Below are 15,647 nucleotides of genomic sequence, written 5' to 3'. Positions count from 1 at the left end.
CAAACGAGCAAGTTTACAAAGAAATTCAGGCGAACTCAAGAAACCACTGACGCTGTTGTTGGCTAGTCCATGTCTGAAGGGAAACGAACACTTCTGGTACTTATTCAAAAACAAAACAGAACAATTCAAAAACAGCGTTGTCAGTGGGAGTGGAGATTGGAGTCTTTCACACCTCAAAAGCACATCTGGGCAGCAAAGCATTTTCCCATCAGGCCGTGCAAAGCTGTAGGCTATAAATGGCGACGTGACCAGGGTTTGTCCTTTAAACAAACAGTGCGGGGCAGAATGGCACTACCGTTCTCGTTGTGTGTGGTGTACAAGTGTGGGGCAACTTACGTGACAGCGTACTGTGCGAATGAGAGATACTCCACCAACACGTCCAAGCCCTTGTTTTCCTCATTCAGGAACTCTCGTACCCACCTAAACAGATGGTAAAGCAAAACAACATTTCACTTGGATATTTCGAAGCACTCTGTATTTGCCTTGTGGTTTCTCTCAGATGGAGAGCTATATGGTGTATGGAAAACTCTCTCAGTAAACCCTAAAGAAGGCGGATTATCACGTGTAGGAATCTGGATTTTTTTTTTCCATTTCACATATTGTTTTTTGTTTTTTTTCCGGCCATCATTTTCTAGGAAGAAAAAGCAGAGATACTTTAAAGCTTTGGGAATTGACACACACACACACACACACACTAAAATAAGGCATTTTTCAACTGTCCTCAAACAACAGTTACAGTAGAATTAAACCCTTGTGGGAGATGAGTGTTTCAACACCCTAACCAAGACAGAAGGCACAAAGCGGATTTAATCAAAGTTGTGGGACCCTGTGAGGCTGATGGAGTAATCCACAACAGATTAAAGTACCTTCAGGAATCCAGAATGGATTAAAGTTCACCTGAGATCAGTTATGTTGCATATTTCCTTATAATAACAAATATGTGAGAATGGAAATGTTGTCACTGATCCCAGACAATCACCTGTAGATGAACTTCCAGCATTATTGTGTATAAGGCTCACTGATACTTCTGTCTCTCCATGTGACATACTAAATACTAATCCTCCCTTATCTAAATGAGATAAAATAGATTATTTACGTAATCTTTTTTTAGTAGCATACGGTGCTAATATTACAACTGGTGCTGCTAATCCTAGTAATCAGAGATCTGTGTTCCATAACAGAGTTCAGTACATTTATATGTAAAGTGATGAACCTTTGTTTTGGATCTAAAAGCCCTTCCATGTACTGTCTTTAATAAGATATACTGACATTAGTGTGTGTCTGGACATCTGACAGCGGGAGTGTTGGAACTTCCTGTCCTCCTGCACCTGAGGTGACCTCACCAAGCTCCCGCAGCCTTTCCCACTTCTTGCCAGTCTGAGGAAGGCAAGCTCTGGGGCCTGTCATGGCATCGCCCGTGACCCACTCATCTCTGCCTCTCACCCGCTTTCTCTCGTGGCCTTGATGGCACTGTGTAGTCCCAGACTCCAGGGAAGTCCGGATAGAAATTACGGACAGAACAGTTCTGTTAGGAATGTTCGTGGAGCAGGGCCTGTGGATTCCAGCCATGACTTCACCCCCACCAGTAATCAACCAGTCACCCCTATGGTATCAGTTTCTCAGACGTTTTTTTTTTTTACCCAGAAGCTATATTTACAGTTTTTTTATTGTGTCTGCCTTGCACTTTTTATTTTTGCACAGCTGTTGCACAGCAGTTGGCAGTTCTGTTGTTGTTGGGTCTGGATGTTGTGTGGACGCGCCAGCAGAATGAACATGGTGACACTTGACTGTATGTGGTTTCAGGGCCTTGCTAGCAAGTGCAAACTCATCCCTGTTGTACCTGTGATCACAGGTAACCCATCGTGAAGAAGCCTGAAAGTCTACGTTAAGGAGCCTGAACATGGAGTGTGTGCCACCTGTGCATCATGATTTTAATGATGCATCACCTACTAATATGGCTAGTGTACTAAACTAAAAGAATAAAGAAACTATACTAAAAACTTACATTTAAAAAATTATTTAAATAAGCACAATGCTAATGCATTATAGAAGTTGATATGATATCAAACTTTGTGGCTACACAGACTACACAGGTAAACAGTGTGACCTAGATAGCATCCAGTGTACCGTGTGGCTGAGCACTCAGTAGTTTTCACCTAGGAAGTGTGTACATTAATTTCACTAAAAACACACATGCTCATGCCCTTGTGTGCACACACACACATACAAAAATAAGCATGCACACAAACTCTCTCAAACTCACCAACACACACACACACACAAACGCACACGCCTACAGACAGGCATACACATACATGCTTTTACGTGCCAGCAACACACAAAGGAGAACGTAACACACACACACACACGCACACAATTCCTCACCCGATATGATTGGTCCTTAATGAAATTTCCAGCTCTCGTAGGACCTGGGTGGATTCCTGCACCCTCCGGCGGAATTTCTGCGGGCAGGATAAAAGCGGAGGACATGAGAATGGAGAAATGGGAGAGAAGGAATGCCAGAACCAAAGCTCCACCACCACCACTCTCCTAAGGTCCAGGGCTCTGAAATCAGGACCACGTCACCAGTGACGTACGGCCCAGCTCTCAGAGGAATGATCTCACTCCAGGAGGGAGGTGTAGCACAGACTGTGTGTGTGTTTTTGAGTTTGTGTGTGTGTATCTGTATGTGGTATTGTGCGTGTGTGTGTGTATGTATCTGTGTGTTTTTGTGTGTGTGTATCTGTATGTGGTATTGTGCATGTGTGTATGTATCTGTATGTGTGTGTGTGTGTGTGTGTGTGTGTGTGTGTGTGTGTGTGTTTGCGTGCATGCTGTGTTAAATCTGCCAGCTCATTATCAGTTGCAGTAACTCGCAGTTCCATTCAGCTGGGAAGTTTTCTTGTTGAAATTTCTACTGTGTTTCAAAAACATAAGGAGCAAAATCCCTGTCCTAGTTCTCCCCCACCCAGCACTGTAAGGACTTAAACACAGGGGGGTTTAATTCAGACATTAAATGGAAGCACTTAAAACTCAGTAAGCGTCCGTAATGAAACCTGAGCTGGAGACGCAGGGCGGATGAGCAGTCCCACTGCTGCCTGCTTTGGCTTACAGGCGCCTTCTCTGAGTTGCACATTCATTTTGCCTGTTTTTGGTCTCTCAGAGCTGGTCTGTTCTGAAGCCGAACTGTGGACCCATTATTGTCCCGTGTGCTGTTGCCTCAATCCTGTATAAGCACAGGACCTGTGACATTATCATGTGTTGGGTGGAACACATGCGAATAACGACCCCCCCCCCCCAGACTTCAGGGGTGGGGCACTAGAAGTTATCTGCTGATAAAGCAAAAAAAGACAGCCAAAGCCACATAATCAAATGCTTGTGCAGGATGCACTGATGTAAACAGTTGGAACTGGAAATGGAGCGACAGGCCAAGCATAAATAATAAATCATCAATTCAAAGATGGCAGAATGCTGAGGTCGGAGCGTAGAGTCACTGCAACGGTAGGTGACAGAGACAGCCTGCAGAGACCCGACCACGAGCAGCAGTCCGGATGGTTTAGAGAGAAGGGCTGAAAGGGAATAGTGAGGACCAGCCAGAGACACTGAGAGGGAAAAATGTATTAGAACATGACAGACAGAGTGAAACTGCAGGACAGGATGAGACTGACAGCGTGTGTCCCCGTGTGCCAATAAGAGGCAGATTACTCAGAAAGGAAGAGCAGTGTGTGTGTGTGTGTTACAGAACCCATTGTTTGTTTTTAGTATGATGAACATCTTTCTCTCATATTCTTCACCTGTTTACCTTCAATTAATTGGGCCTAATCTATGTTACACCATTCAGAAAGGGTACAGGCTCATCTGACTCAGTCCAACACATTTTTACTCTGAGAAAAGGACAAAATATTATTTAATTGCCAGAATATTTAACCATCCCTTAAAGTTTGTGTGTGTGTGTGTGTGTGTGAGAGAGTGTAACAGACCCCACACTCTTCTCTAAGCATTCCCAGCTGTGAAAGGAAACAGAGAGAAAGACAGACAGAAGAACAAGGGAGAGAGACAGTGAAAAAGAGAGCGAGAGAGAGAGAGAGAGAGCGAGAGAGAGAGAGAGAGAGAGCAAGAGAGAGAGAGACAGAGCGAGAGAGAGAAGGGGGGGGGCAATGGGGGCTTCCCTTGAGGGGTCATCCTGGAAACTGGAAATAAATCAATGGCCCAGACATTCTTCAGGACCTTCTGGAATGACCGTCTTCCTGCTGGTAACTGATTGGCCAAGAGGAGCGTGTGGAATGCATCCTATGTAGACCTGCGAGAAGGCCGCGTGCCGTTCTCCAAGCTCAGACCCACACAAAGTCCCGATTGTTCAGCAAGCAAGAAAAAGGGGCCAAGCAAGCATGTAAAAGCATAGCTCTCTCTCTCCCTCTCTTCATCTCTAACACTTCTGTCCCAAACACTTGACTGTGCCCGTGCTTTCTGTTCCAGTTCCCTTCTTCTTTCTTTTCCTTCAGTCCTATTCCTTGCTTGAGCACTTCATCGGTCTTCCTCTGTCCCTCCTTTCTTTTCGACATCTTTCCCTTCCTTCCCTTCTGTCCATTTTCCTCTCTCTCTCTCTCTCTCTCTCTGTCTCTCTCTCTCTCTCTCTCGCTCTCTCTAGCTCTCCAACCAGGCCACGAGATCTCCAAATGGAGCGTGTAATTCCCAGGAGACTGGCTTACGTACGAGATGGTTGGGTGTTTTCTCAGAGCACTGCCTTCGCCAGATTTTTTCAAAACGGCCCTTCCACACACAGAGAGAAAAACCTTCCAATCATTCCCAAATTGAAAGCGCTTTCACGGGGAGCCCTATATCTAACCGTGACAGACTGCTTCAATAAGAGCCAGAGTAGCTTAGTGGACTGCGTTAGATAAACACAGTCTCCAGTACTCAGTGCTAAATCCAATAGCCATGACAGCATTAAGTGTTAACAGCCCTGGAGTTAACCCTTTCTGGGTGTTATACTGGTTTAGTGTGGGAAGCAACCCTTGTAGTTCCTCTTAACTTACTGTTGTACCTGCGGTAAAGACTTTATCAGCTCTTCTGTATTACATGTCTTTCTCTCACCTGTCCTCTCATCTTGCATCACCAACCCTGTTGTTTCCCCTCCAAAGGAAACCTCACCACCTCAGGAAATGCTGTGTGCTTTAGTTGAACACTTCAGCATGAAGGGGGGGCGTACTAATTATTTCAGACAGGTAATCGCGACACGGTACATGTTCTCTGCATCAAAAATGAGCAATGCCCCGAACTCTAGAATAGTTTCCAAAACTGCAGATGTGTGGAGCCCTGGAGCTCCTCTAGGGCTGAAGTCCAGCTGAGCAGAAAAACAATCAGGACTGACCTTTCTGGGGACTGCTGGGTCCAGGTAGCTTTTCACCTTCAAGATGTAGGTGTGAGGGGGGTTCTTCACCTGAAACCTTTCCTGAGAGAGAAAAACAAGGCATGCTGTTAAAGTGAGCAAATTACACACCGTACTGATCAGATGTTGGTAACTGGTACTTTTCTTACTTTGCCTGGCGCAAATGTAACTTGGCTAAATAAATCAAAAGCACAACCACCACCTCCGCCACTCTGCGCCACAGGTAACGCAGCGTACAAGCAGGACCTGTGACGAGACCTCTGCAGTTATGTCCCGCCTTTGTCCAAGGAGGCGTGGGCGTGGTCACACTAAACTCCTACTTTATTCACATCCAGGAGACCAGGCTGATGAAAGGCTCGCCAGGCCAAACCAAGGGACCGAATGTGGTCAGAGATGGGCCCGGCACTGATTGGACAAAAGTGGTCAGGCCGCTTTCAGATCGGCCGCTCTGGTGGCACCTGCCACGGTGCATGTTTGTCTCTGTTTGTGCTGTGGGTGGACAGATGTGTAGGAACGCTGTACTCCCCAGAGTGGACTTCCTAGTAAGCTACAACTCAGCTACACTGTTTTAGACTATTTGCAATCTTAAATCTTTCATTTTTAAGTCAGATTTGTATCTCTGTAGTACATAATTACAGAAACAACATGACATCTTTTTCACCTTAAGTGCTGAACACAGAATCGAGCCTTGACCTTGTAGACGAACATCATCGAACCTGTGTATACGGCTACAGCTCTGGTTCACACAGACTCTGTTCTGGGCTCTCCTGACGCGTTCTTCCTGTCCAGATTCTTGCCCATCCCCCAGCTGTATCATGAACACATCACAGCTAGAAAACACTTCTTCTGACTTCAAAATTTAGTCTGCACTTTAGTTCTGATGTTGTGCAGAAGTCAGTAGTCACTGAATTCACATTACAACTAGTTCACTCCTAGAGATGTCTTCACATGGAGTGTCATTAATTTCTGGTGAAGGCTGTATGTCTCTGTGGGTTCACATGCAAGGTCAGGCTTGCGAGGGGAACAGATTTATACCTTCTAATACTGTTGTCCCGTGCATGCGCACGCACACACACACACACACACACACGCACGCACACACATTTTAAAGGAGATCTGTTGAGCATTAGATAACAAGGTACTCACAAGGAATACTCAGACTCAACTAAGGCCATCAACAAGAAACCGCTAGTGCCAGTTTTGCAAAGAAAAGTCTCTAATGTCTGTAAAAATATTAATAATCAAAATGTTTTTTAAAAAAGTCTTACACAATAGGTTTAATACATTTTACACACCGCTAAAATGACCTTGTTTGATTATACAACCTAATTTTTTAATCGTCATTCTCTTTAGGGAGATCTTCTGTATAGGTTTAATGGTCCTAAGTGTGGCTGTTGTAGAGGGGTGGTTAATCCATGGAGAAACAAGGAGCAAAGGTTATACTGTAAATTTCACAGCTGTACAAAGAAACATTCCAGTTCACTGTAATCATGGAACTACCCAAGAGTTGCCTCACGGAAACAGCGACGCATGTACCATTTTTTAAAGTAAATGTTGAGTTCTAAATCTGGTTACACCTCCCCCTTTTCTGAGATTCTGGTCTGGATGAGCCACTCGACGCTTGCGTTTGGCCTTGGTAAGGGCCGTTCTGCACTAAATATACAACAAAATGTTCCGTGCACAGTAAGAGGAAGGAGAGTTCACAGGAAAAAAACAAAGCCCCCAGCCTACAGTGCGGAACATTATCGTGAGGAATTCTGAACTCAGTATTATGGAGTTTATTTATTTTAAGCTCTAGCTTTGCATGGTCCTGAAGGGACAATATGATAAACACGGAGAGCAGATTCATTCTTCACTTGTTCAAATGAATGCACAAGTGGCCCAGATTATGGCACAAAAATCATTACATTTACAGCATTTAACTGGCGCTTTTATCCAAAGCGACTTTATCCAACACAAATTGAGTAATTGAGGGTTAAGGGTCTTGCTCAGGGACCCAACAGTGGCAATCTGGCAGTGGTGGGACTTGAACTACCAACCTTCCGATTACAAAACGAGTACCTTATTAAATTACAAATGGATAATTAATAGTTAGGAGGGATAATTAATAGTTACAGATTTTACAGAAACCCAGACCATGGCAATCTATATTCAATATTAAAGCCTATAAAATATTAAAGACTTTAAACGTCACCTTGAATAGCCTTTAGACAGCACTCAGCCCTACACATAAACATTGTCATGACCTTAGACCTGGTTTTATCACATAGTTTAGATGTCAAGGTGTCTAATATTTTAGATTTTGGAATTTCTGAGCACTACTGTCTTTTTAGCATGTTGTCCGTACTTACCATGCAAAAAGACTTTATTTTTTTTAACAATATTTAATTATAATTCTAATGTTCCTTTCTGTAAAACACTTTGTAAACTTTGTTTAAATAAGTGTTATTTAAACGAAGCTTATTTTTATTTAAATCACCAAATTAATTTGTATCTGCTGTTTTACAAAGGCCTGACACACTACGATATTCCAGAGATAATATGCATGTATACTGCCTGTTGACTCTAATCTTTTAAATTACTGCATCATTTAAGTCATTTAGCAGGTTGTGTTCTTGATAGCTGCCAACCAGTGGAAGTCATCCCACTACAACACAACACCTCACAGGGACGTCACAGGCCGCTACGTGTAATTTCTTAACAGACGTCATCATCTTTATCTCAGTGCCAATATGGACCTCAGGCAGCATCACACGGGCAGTGCAGGGTGATGTTTTTAAACGCCATTTCATGACTTTAGTAGGTCTGTCGTTGTGAAAATGTTTTTCGTTGGCCATGTTGTTCTTTTTACCCTTAGACAATGCCTAAACTTATAAGGTATTTTTTGGCAAGCACCAGTATAAATACAGCAATTCAGACTTGTCAACAGTGCATGCCATCAGTACAAACAGGAGGCACTAGTCCTGTTCACATGGCTCGTTCACAACGTCTCGACCATACATGCGTTCAGCAACTCTTTGAAGACGAACTGACTTTACGCAAACAAGAATGAGGAATTTAAGAGTGTGACTCTTGGATGAGATGTGCTGTCGGGTGCACCATGCTAACAGTGACTGATTTTACAGTTTTAATGGTAACTCGTATGTCTTAAGTCTTATATTAAGAGCAACTGTTCTAATTTCATAATAGTTGATAAATGTTGGTGAGAATAGCTGAGCAAAAACCACCCATGATTCTGGCACTGTTTTCTCCAAAGACAATATGTGTTAATCAATGACCACGGAGCGATTTTCTGATTAGGAAGTATGATATGAATTATCATGCACGCGTGCGCACACGCACACACACAATCAATAACTGGAATGACAGATCTGCTCAGCTGCTGATCCAGATGGTCTGCTTTCAACTCATCGGCATGTATGTGTGGTTTTGTCTACGGGCATCTAGCCAAAGCTAAGCTGCAGTTTTACTGGAGCGGAAATCCACCATGAATTCTGCTCGTCCTTCCCGTGCACTGCGACCGAGTCAGCCCAGAGTCGCTGTGTGAAGCGCGGGCTTCCAACACCTGCTTTCGGCTTCCAGGCGGGCTGGTGGGAAAGAAGCAGAGGAGGGATGAAGGTGAGCCTCTTACCTGATCACAGATCAGCTCCCACTTCTTCTCATTGTCATACTGGCGCAGTAGCCGGGCTTTGTCCGGAGGCAAGTTCATAGAATTCTGCAAACACATACAAAGACAAAAGGTGGCACGGTGTTGCCAGGCAAAATGGGCACAAACAATAACAGAGTTTGATCAGAGAGGGGAATGCAGCTTTTGTTCCATGTTAAGGCCAGATAAGGCAAGGCAATTTTAATTTGTATGACTATTTTATACTCAGAGGTCAAAGTACTTAAGACAGAACGATCCTGAGCAAAAGGAATGAATTTATTAACCACTGGCATTCAGAGGCTTGTGAAAAAGCCACAGAGCAAAGCAGGGCAAAGCAAACATGCAGTTTGTAATGTGGCACATGGAGAGAGATTAAAACAGAGAAGACGTGTGGATGTGAGATGATGGAACTCCTGGGATTTATTGTGAGGATGAAGGGCACAGAGCCTCTCTGACCCCAGCCTAGACACATGTACAGCACTCAATCACCACCTTCTAATCCCATTCACTTCTGCTCTGTGTGTGTGTGTGTTTATCACTCCATAATATAAACTGATGCAAAAGGCTTAGTTTAGCTGTATACTAACTGTATACTGGTGGTAGATACATATGCTTATATGAGTTTTCTCTGAGACAATGCTACACTCGCCTTGCTTGACATCAGTTCTAGGTTTCGATTACTGAGCCCGTACCGAGTGGGCTAATTATTAATGGTTTAACAATCCATCGACTCAGGTTGAAACATCGATTTTAATGCCAATGAGATTATTCTATAATATAGAATAATCTCATTGGCATTATATTATTCTATAATATACACTGATCCATAGGATATACTGATCCATACAATGAAACTAACACGATGATCAATATTATGATGAACTCATCAAGATTATTAGATATTTCTCCATTTTTTTCCATCATCCTTGAAAGATGAAAGTAATTATTGTAGTTGAATTCAAGCAGTTTAAAAAATTTACTGTCCACCTGGTCTGAGTTACGTTTAAGAATGTAAACATAATTTAAAAGGTTTGCTCTATTGATGTCAATCATTAGCAGAGGAATCAAATTGTAATAGCTTAACTGATTCATCTCGCTAAGAGGATCCAGATTATAATAACATCTGAAACACTGACAAATAATTAACTTATTTTGTCTTTCAAATCACAAAGATACTTGGCTAAGATGGCTAGGTCCTAGGTTCACTCTTCTACTAATGATCAAGTCAATGCCCAACAACAGCAATACCTTCATGGGTATTACACACTTTTTTATTACACACGGTCAGAGAAGAGGTGGAACACCAGAGCACCTAAACTTGGCAAGTTTCCTGGTCGGACCCACAGGTCTGTCCTGATTCCACGGAGCTGCACCCTCCGCCAATGGCTTCATGGAGTCATGGCTTTGTTTTTGTCCTGGGTCTGTCGTTAGACAAAACAAGGACGCTTGCCTGTAGTCAGGCTGAGCGATAAGCTTCGACTCCGAATCCAGATCTCCCACAGGAGGGGATGCTTCAGGTGCAAGGTACATTTGTCATCTCATCAGAATTTCATGAGGGGGGACTGTAACACGGATACAACCAAACACAATCGCCATGGTCTCCTCCTCCTACTGACAGGTATTCCACCACGGAGCCGAAAATATCATGGCAACCACAGGCTGTGTGTGGCATCCTGAATTTGTCACAAAGGATGATTTTAAATTAACAGGATGCTGAGACTGGAAGTGTGTTGTATCCAACAGCTGCAAGATAGACATGCATGGAAATAAATATGGAGCAGCGCGCGCGCACACACACACACACACACTCAGGTGTCTTGAGAGACAGAAGATATGTATTCTGAGGCAGTAAATCATGTCTGCTCTGTTATTAGTCCAGAGGAAAAACATCCAGACAGACAGACAGAGCATGGGCCAAAGAGCATGGGATGAACCACACCACAGCCTGTTCAAACCTGCACACAGCACACTAACCGAAGCACTGTATCTGCTTAAAGACAGACTCAAATTAAGAAGCCTTAATGAAACAGAATATTCTCAGCGTGTAGGTCGTTAAGCTGGGAGAGTGGAGTATTAAGGCAGACCACCTTACACGGAACATTGTATTAATATAGACCTGCAGGCACGGTAGGCTCACTGCCCACTACTCTTAAATGGTGAAGACTTTGGTCAAATCCCCAAGTTCAAGGGAAAAGGGATTTCACCTCAGTGGTTATATGGTTATTTGATTTCAGCTCAGGAGTTATATTGTAGTTATATTTATATTTTGGATTGAATTAGAATTGTATCATAAATCAGTAGAAAAGGAGAGAGTTCAACTTCTGACGTGGTTTTTAACATGAGATGCAGAGAGAGCAAAAGAATATGATTGAGCATACAGAGAGAGAGAGGGAAGGAGAGGAGAGAGAGAGAAAGAGAGAGAGAGAGAGGAAAATGAGTAGGAAAGAATGAGTACTAGTCTAACTAAAATAAATCCAAACCACACCTTAGCCACTGTAACCATCTGGGTGATTAAAACCTTTAACTCATGTCCCTCATGTACACTGAGGCCACTTTAAATAGCACAATGACTAATGAACATGCAGGCAAATTATATAAGCAGCAAGAAGGAAAAGTTCAACATAATACTGGAAGGCAAACATTTGCTAAGGCAACTTATAGAATCTTTACAAATCCAGACAAATGTTTGGTTAATGCACTGTAAAAACCTTTCTTGCACAGCTGTGGCTGTCTAAACACAACAGTGGATGTCCAGCAGTCCTTTACCTGTGTTTTAGCCAGCTCTCCCTCGACAGCATGAACCAGACTGACTTACTACCTACAAATTATATCATCCGTGCTAAACATAGCACTAAACACAGCCCAGAGAAAACGATGGTGAAATAAACAAAACAGCACTGGAGGAGGTTTTAGTCACTGCGTTTAAAATGGAGTTAAGTTATTTCTACAAGCCCCTTTTAAATGCACAGCCTGTAAATTCCATGCTTCCCAGGAGACTGTGTGTGCAACTGTGTTTCCCAATCCCTTTAAAGATTATGCAATGTGTTAAATGCCAAAATCATCTGGAAACACTGGGAACGAGTAGGCAAAAAACATCTGTGACGGCAAAAGGAGAAGAGAGGAACACTATCGTAAGCAACGCAAGGCAGGTTAATAATGTAAAGCACTTTTCATACATAGTGGCCAATCAAAGTGCTTCACATACCTGGGGCATACAGGAAGTATTTTAGAGTCACGACTGCAGAAACAACCCTGGAACGTCCGACAATGACGATGGCAATGACAAACGCGCAGGGCTCTCTCCTCATACATGCTGAACAAGAGTACACATGCAAAGATGCATTTAAAGTGTTTACACATCTATTTATTTTTTAGGTCACAATGAATAAGATTTAAAAAAGGATAAATTAATATTTAAAATTAAAACTTTATTTTATTTTAAAAACTACTGACAATTCTGACAATGACAATTCTGTGGCAGCGTGACTGTCAATTAGGTTAAACACCGACGTGATTCCATTCAACAAACACCCAATGAATGTCAATACCAATCTCCATACAAGATTGATGTGTTTGTGGAAAAACTGTACGGTTGCTAACAAAAGAGCAATAATGACAAAATTGGTCCTAGTTGGTCCCAAAGTTGGTTCAGCACTTCTGGTACAAGGTCTGGAGTTTCAGGTCTGCCTGAGTCTCGCCAGTGGTCCGATACTGGAGATACACAGTACGATCTATAGCATAAAGGATTACTGAAGTAATCATTTGCTACAGGCACAGTCCAAACCCACATCCATCTGACAGCAAAATCCAACAGGTAGATCTCATTTCTTCCACCCAAAACAGCATTTATTTTTTGCATGCTGCAGCTGACATTAAAAAGGTGTCCTTGCTTGAGGTTGTCAGACAACATTCCTTCTTAAATGTCTTCACCCAGCAGAGTGAAACCCTCCATCAGCTGTAGTGTGATGGCATGTCACTGATGTCACTTAGCCAGTCAGTCTCCCCTCTCATCAGTGGCAGTCCCCACTCCCACCCTTACCCCCCCCCCTCTCTCTTCCTTCCTCCATCACCACCCTGCTCCACCTTTCTGTGACATGTAGTACAGAGGTAAGCCATTTTCCTCTTTCATTCAGTGAAATAAATGAACAAAACAATGGCAGAGGTGCAGTTACTCTGGTACTAACTCTGCTGCCTCTGGTACTAGCTCTCCGCTAACTCTGGTACTAGCGCTCCGCTAACTCTGGTACTAGCTCTCCGCTAACTCTGGTACTAACTCTCCGCTAACTCTGGTACTAGCTCTCCGCTAACTCTGGTACTAGCTCTCCGCTAACTCTGTTACTAACTCTCCACTAACTCTGGTACTAGCTCTCCGCTAACTCTGGTACTAGCTCTCCACTAGCATTGGTACTAACTCTCCGCTAACTCTGGTGCTAGCTCTCCGCTAGCTCTGGTACTAGCTCTCCGCTAGCATTGGTACTAACTCTCCGCTAACTCTGGTACTAGCTCTCCGCTGGCTCTGGTACTAGCTCTCCGCTAACTCTGGTACTAGCTCTCCGCTAGCTCTGGTGCTAGCTCTCCGCTAGCTCTGGTGCTAGCTCTCCGCTCGCTCTGGTACTAGCTCTCCGCTCGCTCTGGTACTAGCTCTCCGCTAACTCTGGTACTAGCTCTCCGCTAACTCTGGTGCTAGCTCTCCGCTAACTCTGGTGCTAGCTCTCCGCTAACTCTGGTGCTAGCTCTCCGCTAACTCTGGTACTAGCTCTCTGCTAGGGCAGGAGGAGAAGATGTTGTCGTTGCCCCCCCCAGACTGAAGCTGGCTACTGTTCTCCTCCTGGCTTCAAATGATGCCTGACATTATGAAATGTGACCATTTACTTGTCTGCCTTTAAAAGTAGCATAAAAGTTGCAGTTATGTGAGAGTTCAGGTAGTTGTAAACAAAGGCTCCAAGAAGATCAAATAAATAACTTTAACAGGTATAACTCAACAACAGATTATTACAGTTAGGTTAATAAATTCGTCTGTAGCCCAAAAATGTTTTTTTGTCTTGTCTTTGACCCCTGCAAGGCAAGATGACATCAAAGTGAGAGGAAGCCAGCCAGATCCCAGACAGGAAACTCTCTATCCAGTTACCCATAATCCTCTGCAAGTGTGTCTGGTGGCCAGCATTGCTTCTTGCAGTGCAGTGTGTTTTTGTAATCTAATAAATTCTGTGGAGGCACAGATGTCCATCGTCCATCATTAACTGAATTTAAAATGTGGCCCTAAAATACAGAAGACTGAATGAGACCAAGGGTAGACAGTGCACGTTTGTTGAGCATTATGTCTTTCTGTAATTTCCAAGCAACGCTCTACCCATTTCCTATAATCCTAATTTTGAGACCGAGGTCTGAAACAATCTTGCACACCAGCCTTAATATCCAAACTGAGAGGGGATTAAAGAAGTGACTCAATCCTGATGAAATGCCAAGGCTGTAATTCTGCTGTGTAATCCTTTTAGTCACTGTTGTGTTAATCAGATTTGTCCTGTTCATCCTGGCTTCGGGGTAGGGAAGTGGTCCCTCCACAGCTCTCTCCCTCGCCGGGGCGCTGCCAGGGAGAGGACCCCCGTGAGGCCACCTTAAGCCTCTTCAGGCTGCACTCCTAATGACACAGGGCTCTGCCGGTGCCATCGGCCCATGCCAGGTTAACGCTGTCTTTATGGCCGGCAATAAATCAGTCTCCTTGGCCTCTGAATTGTGGGCTGTGATTAACACCTTCATCTGCCAGCTGTCTGTTTCCACCTACCTGCTGCGCCCTCTTCCTCACCTCCTCATCCACTCATTAAACTTAGAGACGTCTGTCGGTATTGACACAGTGCTTCTGTCCTGGAAAACACCTAGGACTACGGCTCCACTTTGGATATTTAAACTATCAGGTAAATAGCTTGCTAAAGGTGCTTATAGCCTTTCACAAAGTTTCACATTTCTGAGGATACTATGACTGGTTTCTTTTTCCCCCCTATAGAGGCCAGACTAGGGCTACGTCCATCATCTCCCGTGTAATTAAAAAATAATAAATCCAGATTTGTTATGTCCTTTGAAGCTAAGGAAAACAGACCCATATGCTCACAAAGCAGTGAGGTTGCTTTAGGCAGAAACAGGCCAGGTTTCAGCTGGCTAACAGTTTGGCTTTTATCTGTAATACAACTTTAGCTATTAATTAATCAACCTTAAAATGAACTTTAATTTTTATGAATTTTTATAATATTTATTTTTATAGTAGTTTTATAGTATTTATTTATGCATTTTTGCCATGGCAAGCAAGAGAAAGCCATCAATACTGGCTAATTACCTCTTTATTAGTTATGTAGTTGTGACATAAAAGTTGTTTAAAGTGGGTTTTAACCGCTACCCTGGTTCTAATGACTAGATTATAGATACAAATGGCCACCTTCATAAAAAGTATCAGTTCAAAGCAGATAACTCTGGCAAAATGCCCTGAACTTTACCCAAAGGCATGCTGCAGACATCTACACGAGTCAGTTTTATGGCTGTCACTGGAGAACTCTTGGCAGTGTGTGTAATTACACTGTTAAGGTAGGCGATGGCAGTACAGAGGCTGTCCTCCTAAATATT

At 43.4% G+C, this 15,647-nt stretch overlaps 1 protein-coding gene across 4 annotated transcripts in view; it reads right to left on the bottom strand.

Moving 5' to 3' along the window:
• Positions 1-15,647, bottom strand: part of fmnl2a (formin-like 2a) — a 43,724-nt gene that overhangs the window by 18,432 nt on the left and 9,645 nt on the right. For all 4 annotated transcript variants that reach the window (XM_035523506.1, XM_035523507.1, XM_035523504.1 and 1 more), the window contains exons 2-5: positions 9,021-9,104; positions 5,372-5,452; positions 2,386-2,462; positions 337-420 (exon numbers count right to left, since the gene is read on the bottom strand). In XM_035523506.1, the coding sequence (XP_035379399.1) occupies positions 337-420; positions 2,386-2,462; positions 5,372-5,452; positions 9,021-9,104 (326 nt within the window). The remainder of the gene's footprint in view (positions 1-336; positions 421-2,385; positions 2,463-5,371; positions 5,453-9,020; positions 9,105-15,647) is intronic.

Source organism: Electrophorus electricus, chromosome 2 (assembly GCF_013358815.1).
Source record: "Electrophorus electricus isolate fEleEle1 chromosome 2, fEleEle1.pri, whole genome shotgun sequence".
Lineage (NCBI taxonomy): Eukaryota > Metazoa > Chordata > Actinopteri > Gymnotiformes > Gymnotidae > Electrophorus > Electrophorus electricus.
This window is presented reverse-complemented; position numbering and strand designations above follow the sequence as displayed.